Below are 13911 nucleotides of genomic sequence, written 5' to 3' on the forward strand. Positions count from 1 at the left end.
TATAATTGGATGTAGGGGAGCATGAGTCATTATTGTTGACATTACCCTTGAGGTAAAAGGTTGTGGGGCAAAACTATAAGCCCCTATCTTTCTTTGTGTCCGATTAAAACTCCGTAACCACAAGTATCGCGTGAGTGTTAGCAATTATGAAGGACTAAGTGATAGTTGAGTATGTGGACTTGCTTTTAAGCTCTGACATAGACTCTTTCCGATGTTATGATAAATTGCAATTGCTTCAATGACTGAGGTTATAATTTGTTGGTGCTCAATAAGGTTTCTGATTCATACTTTTTGCTTTGTGAAAAGATCATCACTTGAACATAAGTAATCATATGACAAAATCTCTACATGTTGCTGTTATGGAAATAATCATGCTGCCTTCATGCCCGTATCTTATTTTTATCTACGCCTCTACCTCTAAACATGAGGACATATTTATTGTTATCGGCTTTTCGCTTGAGGACAAGCGAGGTCTAAGCTTGGGGGAGTTGATACGTCCATTTTGCATCATGCTTTTATATCAATATTTATTGCATTATGGGCTGTTATTTCACGTTATGTCACAATACTTATGGCTATTCCCTCTTATTTTACAAGGTTTACATGAAGAGGGAGAATGCCGGCAGCTGGGATTCTGGGCTCGAAAAGAAGCAAATATTGAAGGCCTATTCTGCGCAACTCCAAAAGTCCTGAAACTCCACGGAATATCTTAAAATAAATAAAGAAAAATCGTTGCCAAAGATGAAGGCCAGAGGCCCACACCCTGCTCACGAGGGTGGGGGGCGCCCCCCCCTGGGGCGCGCCCCCTACCTCGTGGGACCCTTGGTGGCTCTCCGACGCCCATCTTCTCCTATATGAAGTCTTTCGATGAGGACAAAATAGAGGCAACCTTTCGGGACGAGACTCCGCCGCCACGAGGCGGAACCTTGGCGGAACCAATCTAGGGCTCCGACGGAGCTGTTTTGCCGAGGACACTTCCCTCCAGGAGGGGGAAATCATCACCATCGTCATCACCAATGCTCCACTCATCAGGAGAGGGAAATCTCCATCAACATCTTCACCAGCACCATCTCATCTCCAAACCCTAGTTCATCTCTTGTATCCAATTCTTGTCTCCAAGTCCGGGATTGGTGCTAGTAGGTTGCTAGTAGTATTGATTACTCTTTGTAGTTGATGCTAGTTGGTTTATTTGGTGGAAGATCATATGTTCAGATCCTTTATGCATATTATTACCCCTTTGATTATGAATATTAATATGCTTTGTGAGTAGTTACGTTTGTTCCTGAGGACAAGGGAGAAGTCTTGCTATTAGTAGTCATTTGAATTTGTTATTCGTTCGATATTTTGATAAGATGTGTGTTGTCTAGCCTCTAGTGGTGTTATGTGAACGTCGACTACATAACACTTCACCATTATTTGGGCCTAGAGGAAGGCATTGGGAAGTAATAAGTAGATGATGGGTTTCTAGAGTGACAGAAGCTTAAACCCTAGTTTATGCGTTGCTTCGTAAGGGGCTGATTTGGATCCATATGTTTCATGCTATGGTTAGGTTTACCTTAATACTTTTGTTGTAGTTGCGGATGCTTGCAATAGAGGTTAATCATAAGTGGGATGCTTGTTCAAGTAAGAACAGTACCCAAGCACCGGTCCACCCACATATCAAATTATCAAAGTACCGAACGCGAATCATATGAGTGTGATGAAAACTAGCTTGACGATATTCTCATGTGTCCTCGGGAGCGCTTTTCCTATTATAAGAGTTTGTCCAGGCTTGTCCTTTGCTACAAAAAGGATTGGGCCACCTTGCTGCACTTTATTTACTTTTGTTACTTGTTGCTCGTTACAATTTATCTTATCACAAAACTATCTGTTACCACTTATTTCAGTACTTGCAGAGAATACCTTGCTGAAAACCGCTTATCATTTCCTTCTGCTCCTCGTTGGGTTCGACAGTCTTATTTATCGAAAGGACTACGATAGATACCCTATACTTGTGGGTCATCACAGGTGAGCTCTCATGCTATGAGGAGGCAATGTCTTATGAGAACAAGAATGAATGGTCAGAAGCCATGCAGGATGAGATGAAATCCCTATATGAGAATGATACTTTTGAGATGGTGAATCTACCAAAGGGAAATAAAGCACTCAAGAACAAGTGGGTGTACAAAGTGAAGACTGAAGAAAACACCTCATGTCCAAGGTATAAGGCCAGGTTGGTTGTGGAAGGTTTTAGTCAAAAAAAGGCATCGATTATGATGAGATATTCTCTCGGGTGGTCAAGATGTCTTTGATCCGAGTTGTGTTTGGCATGGCTACCACCATGGACATGGAAATTGAACAACTTGATGTGAAGACAACATTCTTCCATGGTGACCTGGAGGAGGAGATATACATGGAGCAGACAGAGGGATTAATGGTTGTAGGCAAGGAGCACTTAGTTTGCAAATTGAAGAAGTGTATGGCTTGAAGCAAACTCCTTGGCAGTGGTACAAGAAGTTTGAGTCTTTATGACTGGGCTGGGTTACCATAAAGCACAACCTGATCATTGTGTCTTTATGAAGAGGTATGCCAAGGGTGATATCATTATTCTCTTGTTGTATGTTGATGATATGTTGATTGTTGGAAACATGATTGCTTTTGTTAAGAAGGCATTGAGTAAATCATTTGCCATGAAGGATTTAGGAGCAGGTAAGAAAATACTTGGCATGAAGACTTCCCGCGATAGATCAAAGATCTCACAAGAAAGACACATTGAGAATGTACTTGAAAGGTTTAACATGAAAGATACATAATCTGTTATCTCTCCGCTTGCATGCCATCACAAACTGAATTCAAAAAATGCCAACAAGCAAAAAGAAGAAAGAAGAAATGAGAAAAGTACCATACCAATCTGTTGTGAGAAGTTTAATGTACTCCATGGTATGCAATAGGCCTAATATTGCCTATGCAGTAGGAGTTATTAGCCGGTTCATGACAAATCAAGGTAAAGCTCACTAGGAAGCATTGAAGTGGAATCTCGGGTATCTCAAGGGAACTTCTACATCTTGTTTATGTTTTGGAAGTTGTGATCCTGTATTGCAGGGCTATGCAGATGTAGATTATGCTGGTCACAAGGATCTTAGGAAGTCCACATCTAGGTACCTGTTGACTTATGTAGGGGGACAGTGTCATGCCAATCAAGATTGCAGAAATGTGTTTCTACAGTAACTACATAAGCCGAGTATATAGCAGTAGTTGATGCTGGCAAGGAAGTTTTGTAGATGGAGAACTTCTTGCAATAGCTCGACATGAAACAAGAGAAGTATATTTTGTTTCGCAATAGTCAAAGTGCTATTCACCTTGCCAACAATTCAAGCTATCACTCTCAAACCAAGCACAGTGATGTGGGGTATCATTGGATTCGAGATGTTGTGAGTTTCAAGTTGCTTCAACTTGGGAAGATCCATACCGATGATAATGGTTCAGATATGATGACCAAGATATTACCAAATGAGAAGCTACAAGGATGTTACGAGGTAGTAAACATGGTGGTGCACCCCTCATGAGTCGGAGGGGGAGATTTGTTGGGATATCCTCTTCATTTGGGTTGTGAGGATATGACCAAAGACGTGCAAAAACCCACTACCTATTTGGGTTATGACCTAGGGTCATTTTGAACTTTGTACATGAGAGGATGGGGATGCTTTACCCTCCATCCAATAGCCACCATCAAGTGTGACGAAAATCAGTTCAGCCTCCATTGGAGAAGAAGAGAGAAAACTAAGAGAGAAAGGGAAGAGAGGAAGATTGAAGAAAGAAGCAAATGGAGCTCCTCCCCAAGGTTGTGATGATCTATATCCACTACCTTGTCTCCTCCAAGCTGCGGTTCCACCATCTTAGGTGAGATTATTCCAATTTGTAGCTCTTGAGCCCAAAATCTTGTTCGTCCAAGATTCAGAAATCTTGATGTATGAGACCCTCAAGTGCTATCTACAAAAGAATTTGTTGTATCTCACATCTGATAATAGTGGAAGAGGATTTGGGTAGCTTCGGCCCATGGTTTCCCCCCTCAACTTGGGGGATTTCCACGTAAATCTGGTGTCTCTGTGATTGATGCTTGTTGTTATCCAAAAGTTATTCCTACCATTAGAAGTCTGAGGAGCGTCTTGTGTGCTAAGTAACATATTTTACCTTCATATATGATGTTGCATATGTTTCCTTCCGTGCTAAGCGACGATCCTTTAGTTAGTACATGGAGTGGTGCTGATATTACTTGTATGTAGTATTCAGTTCATCACAAGTGTACTTTTTTGCTAATTCCCAACATAAACCAAGTAAAAAGCCAGCTTTCTTCTTCGATTCTCATACAGGGACACCTTTTAGTTCATGCAAATGTGATTTCACAAAATGGAAGGCAGATATATTTTTAGTGGAAGGTACATACAGGGATAAGAAAGCTATCCCTTCCACAATGGCCCAAAAATTAGAGGAAAAGTTGTCACTTGCGCAATGAGCCACAACGATGTGATTTGACGCAAGCTCGTTAGACAAAAACCAAAACAAGCCATGGTCCCATGGTCCAATTGCCAATGTAATGGCCCTTGCAAGCACATCTCTCTCTTTTCCCCCTTTTATTCGTGGCGCATGACAATTGGCCAAGACTACATATAAGCTTTGGTTTAATGTCATAGGCTCACAACCATCTAGATTTTCTATACATTCCGCAATTTAATCCGTGTGAATCAGGTACAATTGCAAATACATATCTACAGAAAATCATACTACAACATAGAAGCAACAAGCAGTTCCTTGCAGACTTGGTAATTCCATTTGCTCACTTGATTACCAAACATGAATGGCCAACTCTGCATCTCGGTGCTCCTACCTGTTAATGAAGAAGTGCCACTGTTTGCATCAAAGTTGCATAATAGTAACAATATAAGTTCATATGTATCTGCATCACTTATGATTGATATGACATGAATATATACAAAAGAAAGCATATTCTATTTTTCTTCTTCCATAATGAACCTTGTAGAAATGCAGAGCAAATTGCACGGGAGTAAAAGTGACACCCATCTGTCAATCTCAGGGAAGCGACAAGATATGCTACCACAGAACTGTTACATGACACGTACCTTCAATTATCCTGTTCATGAATCTGGAAGTGTGATCAGCCGAGTTTTTGAGTCGTATACCATCACCGTTTTGCAACTGGGAAGAAATAAAACATCGCGGTAATGTTTATAGTTGCTAGAAACAAGTATGTCATTACTTCAGAACTCTGAAATGGGTAACATGGAGTGCGATAGTTAAAGGAACATACTTTGCGCATTTCACATTGTTCGTTGCTCCACCGCTCTCGATCGACAGTATCGTCCCGTAGAAGGAAAGATTTTCAGTGCCGCAATTTGGACACGGCCCCTAGACGGGAAGAAAAACCGTGAGTTTTCTCTCAAACTGAATATATAGATCAATGTGTACATGGGGAAAGGGGGAATAACAAACCTTCAGGATTAAGACATCATTTATTATGGCCTTGGTTACCACTTGGGCCGTAACCAATATCAGAGGCAAAGCGGCAAAATATGTGAATATGAATCCGAAGGGCTCCGGAAACTTCATTGTTCATGAAAAATGCAAAGTCAATTAGAAAAGGAAAAAGCTATGAACAGATTAACTAAGAAGATGTGGCAAAATATGGGCCACATATCTGGTCACGGATGTTTATGTGAGTGCAATATTGAGAAGGGTATGCAAATTAGTAAATACTAACTGACCTGGAATACATTGACCTCAAAGCCAGTCAGCTCATCGATGAAAAAGAACCTGAATGTAAATATAAAACATCAATATTAGCTATTATTAGTCAGTGTCCCTGCTTAAAATGACAGAAGAAGCATGTGTTGCAATCAGTTTCATCCAACTTGAACGAATATTGTACAAGTAGTAAACCCTTTCAGGAAAGAATGTCAATGAACTCACAGTCCTAGAGCAACAATAGTCGCTGGAACATTGAGCAGGAACATCTTCAAGTAGTCAACGGTCAGATCACTGTAAACCTGTGCCACGTTTTATAGATAGTCAGAGCAGAGCAAAAAAGGGGCCGGCACTTACATTTTACCAAATACGAATCACGAAATCGTTGAAAAGTTGCAGCAGCAATTTTTGCGGTTTAATTTCAGGGCTTGTCACACGATGTAAGGTGCGTTTGTCGACTAATTTCAGGCATACTGCACATGGCAATGGGGGGTTGCAGTATCCATCCATACAAACCGATGCGACTTACTTGAATTTGAATCAATGCAAACAGATAACACTATAAAAGAATGAAAATGTTACAGCAGAGTATGACTGCTGTATGATTTTTTGATCATCGCGTACCTTCCGACTCCGTAGACTGCACCTGGGGCCTTCCGTCACGATGTCGCTTCCATCTTGCTAGCAAAGGTAGCAGGCAGAAAAGAAAGGCCAGTTACGAAAACGATCATAGAAATATATGTGTTACTTAGAGCATACTAATATCCTTGTGACCAGAGTGTCTATGTTTAAACATCTATCTGTAAGTGCATTATCTGTAGCATGTCCTTTGTTAGTTTGCTCTCGCGATAGGAATGCTACGGACGCAGAGCCCAAGCTGCTGGTAGTACCTTGAGTCTGAGCTTGAGCTCGTCGAATTCGGCGTCGGACATGATGGGGTTGCCGGCGATGTAGGCCATGGAGGCTTCCAGCAGCCTTTGCTCATCGGCGCCTGAAAACACCAGGAAAAAGAACAGAGGTCTGAATCAAACAATAGATGGAAATTCTGTTTGGCGACTTAGTAGAACATTGAGAAAGCTCGTACTTAGCATGACGACGCTGCTGCCTTCCCACATGAGCTCCTCCTTGAGGTTGTCGAACTCCTCGTTGGACATGATGGCCTTCTGGTCGTAGTAGAAGGACTGCACAACACAAGAAGAGTACATGTTGAGGAGAAGAGCAGTCGAGCAGAGTAATCGATTGAAGCATGAAGAAGATGAATCAGTGGTGGTGCGTACCTGCAGGGCTCGTAGGAACTCCTGCTCCATCTCCCCGATGGTCTTCTTCTTCTTGCCGTCGATGCTGCAGTAGGGGAGCACGTTGCCGTCCACCACCTCCTCCTCCTGCTGCTGCACCTGCCCTTGCTGCTCGGTGGCGCGGGGCCGGAGGAGGAGGAGCGCTCGGCGCCGGTGCGGCGTCGAGATGGCGAGCGTCGGCGGTGACCGGGGGGCACGGGCGCCTCGAGGTGGTCGGGACCGGGAGGAGGAGGCGGTTAGAGCGTTAGGCCTGGAGGAGAGGGACGGCAGGCGGGAGGCCGGCGAGAGCGCCACCACCTCGGCGGCCATGGTCGGTCCCTTGCTCCGGTCCGGTGGGCGGCAAGTGGTGGTGAGTCAGCGGAGAGAAGCTGTGGCGGGAGGGTGGGATATGGTGGGCTGGGGGGTTGGAGCCATCGTGTGGCGCTGGTTGGAGTGAGATCCCGCGCTCCCCTGCCTTCCTCTGCTTCCTCCAATCCACTCTGCCCCTGTGTTTCTGTGGTTTATCTTGTACCCATCCACCACATATATGATGGTCCACGTGTCTAGCTTCCTAGGTTGCCATTTAGGGTTTTTTTGGGATGAAAATTGCATTTAGGATGTTGACTGACTGATGCTCTGTCCACAATTTTAGGAGTCCTGATTTTCTAGGGAATGCAGGGGATTGTAGGTGGTTAGGTAGGTTTAGCATTTTCGAATGCAGGGTGGAATGCCACTCTTGCAAAATGGGCTAACTGTGGTTTTGTGGCCAAATCCACACCAATTTGTAAGAAAAATCCAAAGGCAAGTACGGGCCGTGGCCCGGTTTGGTACAGTTCGTAGGATGGTTAGTAGAATTCTTGTAATTGATTGTAGGTCTACCATTTTTTGGTATTTGGGTACCTTGTTTCAAGTTTATAAACTACACTGAGCAAAGTGAATATGCGGTCCAAATATTATTTTACTCGTTTAGTATTTATCTGTCATCCACTCTCTACTCTTCAGGGACCCGTGCAACAAGGCATCCTCCTCTCTGGCATGGTCGGCGACGGCTTGGAGGAGGCGAAGAACCTTCTTCCTCTAAGCTAAAGGTACCTACCACCACCTGAGGGACGTGTTGAAAAGTTGTGACATGCAAGTGCTTAATTTCCTACAATTGATATAGCTTGGTTGTTGTTTACATCTTTGAATTAAGCCACTTATAGAAAAGATATGTGTTTGTTAGTAAAAATAGGATATATGTGTTTCACACGGCTAATACGAGGAGATTTGCTAACCTAGTTAAGGAAAATTAAACTCGACCATACAGACCGCACGAAACAAATGAATGAGGATTGACTCTAACTTGTTGGCCATTTGTGGGTACGATGACATCTCCACGGGGCATGGACGTCGTGTGGGGCTTCCTAATGGTATTGCCTATCCCTCTGCATAAAAATGATCTTTGTTAGGATATCGATAGACCGAACCTAGAAAAAAGGAAATCGGTAGACATTTCTTATATTTCTTATAGAATTTATTGTTAATTATCGATAATTCAAAATGGTGCCCAGGCAAATCTACACCTCGTGAACAATAAATTCAAAAAATACTGAAAATAATTAAAACATTTTGATTTTTTATGCATCCAAGATGCTCATGTGTGCACATCTAAGGAGCCCGTACCAAAAAAATGAAATTGGCTCCGAATAGTGTTCTTTTTCAAAGTTTTTGACACACCTGGATATTTTTGGCACGAGCTCATAAAATGTCCAAACACCACAGAAATTCGTACGAACCTTGTGCACATGAGCATCTCCGATCCCTAAAAATTTAACTTTTTGAATTTACTGTTCATGCCCGGGTGTTGATGAGCCCGAGTGCAGAATAGTCATCTCATTAATTATAACTAACCTAGACGATTGTATCATATAGAACTTTGTTACCATATCTATTACCCTTGTACATTGTAGAACTGTCTTAATAGTACTTAAAGATACTTTGTATGGAGGTATTTAAAGATACTAAATGGAAAAACATATGTGGATGCATTATGGTACACATAACTGGCAGAAATTATTCCATTGACAATTGTGGTTTTGACATATTTTAAAATTAATATGGTTCTAAAATATAGTGTAATTTTCCCCTCGGTCAAAATAATTAAACATGTACATGGTTCTTGTTGTTGGAAACAATAAAATTTTAGGTAATATTGCTGGTTAAATATTGCAAAATGGTCATATACTAATGATTTTAGCAACATAATTGACCATAAAAATATAAATTTTTAGTATAAATTGGTGTAAAGTGTGGAACATGTTTTTCTCGATATGATGTTGGAAGTCTATATTCACCGACATTTGTAAACTCTCGTTCACACGCATGTTGACTCCAGCTACACTTAGTACCTAGAAAAAAAGGAAGCATAATTTATTAAAAATAAAACAAATATGAAAAAGTATAAGAAAAATGAATCACTGATGTTGGAACTCTCTCATTCAGAGGCAAAGAGGATTTGCTGAAAGCGGTGGCCCAAGCCATCCCAACTTATGTGATGGGCGTATTTAAATTCCTGAAGAAAATTTGGAAGGGAATCACTGATGCAATGTCGCAATATTGGTGGGGTGATGCGGAGGACCAATGAAGGATGCATTGGTTTGCATGGTGGAAGATGTGTATTCCGAAGGAGAGAGGAGGTATGGGATTCCGGGATATTCATAGCTTTAACTTGGCAATGTTGGCAAAGCAGTGTTGGATACTAATTGAGAACTTTGGTTCATTATGTGCATGAGTTCTAAGAGCCAAGTACTACCCTACAGGAGATATTCTGAATTTTCATCTCAAGAAGGGGTCGTCCTATGTGTGGTAAAGCATTTGGTCTGGATTCAAACGTTCAAGAAGGGTTACATTTGGAGAGTAGGCAATGGAGAAAAGATTAATATATGGGATGATTGTTGGATCCCGAACAGTGCCTCCAAAAAACTTTTAACAGTAAGGGAGAACCAAGTACTTACTAAAGTGGATGAGTTAATTGACCCAATCACGAGAGAATGGGATGAGATGTTAATCCGGGAGAATTTCTGGCACATTGATGCTGGACGAATACTACAAATCCCATTATTCCATGTGGACACAGAGGACTATGTTGCATGGCACCTCACGAGGAGCAGCGTTTTTTCAGTACGTTATGCCTATTATAAGCAATGGGAAGTGAATTATGATACAAATGACAGCGGTCTGGCCTGCTTCTCCATGGCGCCCCATCCAATTTGGAAGAAGTTGTGGAGTTTGAGAGTGCCAGCGAAAGTTAAAATTTATATCTGGAGATGCTTGCACAATGCCATCCCATGCCGGAGTACTCTTATGAATCGCCATGTTGGAAACTTTTCCCAATGCCCATACTGTACAGATGGTGCAGAGGACTTAGCACATATGATGTTTAAGTGTGCAAGGGCGCAAGCAGTTTTGGGAAGCTTTGGGAATCGCAGCTAATATTAACTTTGCTTCATTGACTGATTGAGCAGGTTCAGCAGTCTTGGAGTTCATTTTATGTGATGATTATTATTGGCGGCAATATTCTAGATTTGTCGAGCTACCAGAGCTCATATCAACACTTTGTTGGTTCTTATGGTGGCAAAGAAGACAGTTCGTGCGAGGGGAAGAAATATTGACTCCAGAACGAACAGCGTCGGCGGTGGTTGCCCTAGCGATTAATTATGTGCGTGGAGCACAAGCTAAATCTACACCCAAGATCAACAGGTGGCCAACGTTCCTAGCAGGACGACTTGTCCTTAATGTCGATGCTTCATTCACAGAAGGCGATTATGCAGGGTCTTGTGGTGCTGTCATCCGTGATCACCGGGGATCTTTCATGTCGGTGTCCACAGCGAGATTAGAACATGTAGCTGATGTGTTCACGGCAGAAGCGGCAGCACTGCTTGAAGGACTGAAGCTAGCAAGAGATACGAGATGCAATAACTTGGTGGTGAGATCGGATAATATCACGGTGGTGGATGCACTTTGATTCAATGAAGGTTATTCTATGGTGGCAGCGCCAGTTCTTGATGAATGTCGTAGTTATCTAGCAGATTTCGGGAGGTTTACTATTGAGCATTGTATTAGAGAGTCAAATTATATAGCTCATGAGCTGGCTAGATGGGGACGTGATAATAATCCATCTCGTTGGATTGGTGCCCCGCCTGATTTCATTGTGAGTCTGCTGGCAGACGATATATCCATCCTTTGATTAATAAAGTAAGGTTTCCCATAAAAAAAGTGCTCCACAAAATTATATGGGAGTTTTCATGAGCTTTGTCGTTCTCTATACTGCGATGCATTTCGAGAAGGTTTTCTATTTCTATGCCCCTCCTTCCTTAGTTCTACTCAGTTTTGCCCAACCCTCTAACTTTTTCTCACTTTTTCCCTCCACGTACCGCTCGCCCCGTGCTCACAAAGATGCAAATGGAGCCTTACCATCCGGTCAAAGCAGTTGATTGTTACCTGCTCAGTTACTGACGAGTGGGGATGGTAATCTTAGGACAGGTGGGCCGCGTATGATAGGTGGGTCATGGCCGTGACAGCTTATGACGAGTGGGACCTAGCTCGTTGACCTATCACTTTCTTTTGCCTAAATCAGCCCGACCCAGAGTGAGCCTCCGATGTGCCCCCTCGCATTCCCATTGGCCACTCCGACCGTGTGCTTGAGCTCCAATGGCGTAGCGTCGTGGTTCTAACATGCAGCCCTTCCTCCCATATGCCGGAACCATTAGAGATCATTGGCCGACTGGTACGTTTCTAATCGAAACCCTAGAAATTAGGATTTGGTTATAAGTCGATTGAATGGGTGATTGAGCGATTGAATTGTCATGCATCGAGTTGCTCTAGTTAGCAATCAGTGTGGACGTCTATTTAGGATTGGATTCCTGCCAGTGGTACTGGTGGCAGCTAGTTTTGATATATAAAACCCTAGAAATTAGGTTTTGTTGAATGGAGGCCATTTTAGATTGTTTTGTGGTGAATTTGATCCGAATAATCAAATTCATTTTTAATTCTTTCCAATTGGTGTTTGATTGATGGCAATCAGGACGAAGCTAGAAGAGGGCGATGGATTTGTTTTGCGCCAGCGATGAGCTTTTGCTCGCCAAGTGCAAGGAGATATGCTCCTGGTTTCCGAGCGCCAAATCTCTCATGATGCACTCGCTGGGCCTGGTGTTGGAAGTGAACAAGGACGAAAGATGTTACTTCCTAAAGGCAAGGGGTTAGTCCCAATTGACATTCTCTTGTGGGCAATGGTAGAGGTGACGGAGTCTCCAAATCATTGACAGCGAGCCCGCTGGTAGGAGTACTGCTCCCGCCTCTCCTCGTTGAATCCAGACGAAGAAGGGTTGGTTAATTTGCATATTATCCAGGTGACGGATGAGGAGGAGGATAGCGATGAGGAGGATGAAGAAGAGGAGAGCTTCCAGGGGGGTTGCAGACCATCGCACAAGAGGATGCATAAGAGGAGCTCTATCAGGGTGGGTTGGAGTTCATTGCATAGGACCAGGATCCACAAGAGGAGGGCAATCAGGGGGGGTTCAGAGATCATCACCTCATCTAGCTCAGGCAGACATGAATCTAGCGATTAATTTGGACGACGAGGATGAGCAGATGGTTGATCAGGAGCACTTGGAGGCTGATGGCGGCAATGATCTAGCGCTGGTCACCAAGGAGGCCAAGGCTGGCTGCAAGAATTCCCAGTAGTGGTGGAGTAGTACGAGGTCTCGGCGCAATTTGAGCAGAATTCTCAACGCTCTAACAGCCGCCTGGCTCACCATCTTAAGCGTCTCCAACCCCCTTCTAGGTAGTGCTGATGATCCGACATGTGGATGTCCTTTTAACTACAAACAGTATGTTGTTTCAATGTGTTTAATTAGCACTTGTATGCTATGTTGTGGATTTCCTACGTTGATTGGATTTTGCATGTTCAAACATACTGCAACATGCAAAACTTGCCAAAAATAGCAACATGCAACAAATACCCAAAACAGCATGATGCAAAACTTGCTTAAAATGGGGTCAAACATGTAATGTTGACTTTTCAAAACTTGTGGTATTAAAAGTTTATGATTTTTCCCACCTGCTAGTTCAAACAATAGGGCATCATGCACAAGGATTTGAATTTTTTTGGCTTTTTCATTTTCTTTATTTTTTTTAAATGGGGTAAAACTTGAAATGTAGAACTTTGGTATGAATTGGTTCGGAATTTTAATTTTGGTCGTCCCAAGTGGATGCACCACCAACATGGGAGCATAAAATGATTTTTGCCAATTTTCGGTACCAAACTGCGTCACACTTTGTTGTTTAAATTTGAGCAAAACCTCGTAATTCATTGTTAATGCAGTAAATCTTGGAAATATAGCAATAATACTTTAAAATTCATGAAACTTGGTCAGTGTGCTTCCAATGTGGTCTACTTTACATGAAAAATGGTAAGACAAAGTTTTATAACATATTTCAGGTAATTCCTTAACAAAAAAACCATTTCTGGCGCTTGCAAATTTGAAATAATACCTTTTATTCCCCAAAAAATAGTTTTCCTATGGCGACAATGTTTACAATGGTAAAGTCCATTGTTCTGCCAAATTTTAACTTTCCTTTGATTTTCTTGAAATTGAAAAATAATAGTGGTGTGTTTTAGTTTGATTAGATAAATTATGAAAATGATGCCACTTGTAAGAAAAATAAAAAAACTTTTATTGTAGTAAGATCATCTATGCGTACTTTGTGAAAGAGATTAAGAGATGATCCAATATCAAATCATCATCTACTTCGCAAAGCGAGCATTGATGCTCTTATTACAATAGTAGTTTGTTGCATATGGTCCTCTCTGTTATTTAAGGAGGTTGGCGAGTCTCTCGCGCGGCGATGTGGGACTAAA

At 42.3% G+C, this 13911-nt stretch overlaps 1 protein-coding gene across 1 annotated transcript; it reads right to left on the reverse strand.

Moving 5' to 3' along the window:
- Positions 1 to 4507: 4507 nt before the first annotated feature.
- Positions 4508 to 7471, reverse strand: LOC119312984 (PGR5-like protein 1B, chloroplastic). The gene is made up of 10 exons (XM_037588785.1): positions 7017 to 7471; positions 6824 to 6920; positions 6630 to 6730; positions 6364 to 6420; positions 5965 to 6041; positions 5760 to 5808; positions 5488 to 5598; positions 5306 to 5403; positions 5118 to 5193; positions 4508 to 4864 (listed from the first exon to the last, which is right to left on the reverse strand). The coding sequence occupies exons 1-9, from the start codon at positions 7341 to 7343 to the stop codon at positions 5133 to 5135; spliced, it is 978 nt and encodes a 325-aa protein (XP_037444682.1). The 5' UTR covers positions 7344 to 7471; the 3' UTR covers positions 4508 to 4864; positions 5118 to 5132.
- Between the last annotated feature and the right edge of the window lie 6440 nt (positions 7472 to 13911).

The sequence above is a fragment of the Triticum dicoccoides genome, chromosome 5B (genome assembly GCF_002162155.2).
Source record: "Triticum dicoccoides isolate Atlit2015 ecotype Zavitan chromosome 5B, WEW_v2.0, whole genome shotgun sequence".
In the NCBI taxonomy this organism is placed as follows: Eukaryota; Viridiplantae; Streptophyta; class Magnoliopsida; order Poales; family Poaceae; genus Triticum; species Triticum dicoccoides.

Bases quoted from the DNA above. Each gene is read 5' to 3' on its own strand.
- LOC119312984 (XM_037588785.1), bottom strand. From the start codon at position 7,343: ATGGCCGCCGAGGTGGTGGCGCTCTCGCCGGCCTCCCGCCTGCCGTCC. The intron at 6,921-7,016 runs GTACGCACCACC...TGTGTTGTGCAG, and splicing joins AGTTCCTACGAGCCCTGCAG to TCCTTCTACTACGACCAGAA. The intron at 5,599-5,759 runs GTCAGTTAGTAT...TGAACAATGAAG, and splicing joins TTGAGGTCAATGTATTCCAG to TTTCCGGAGCCCTTCGGATT.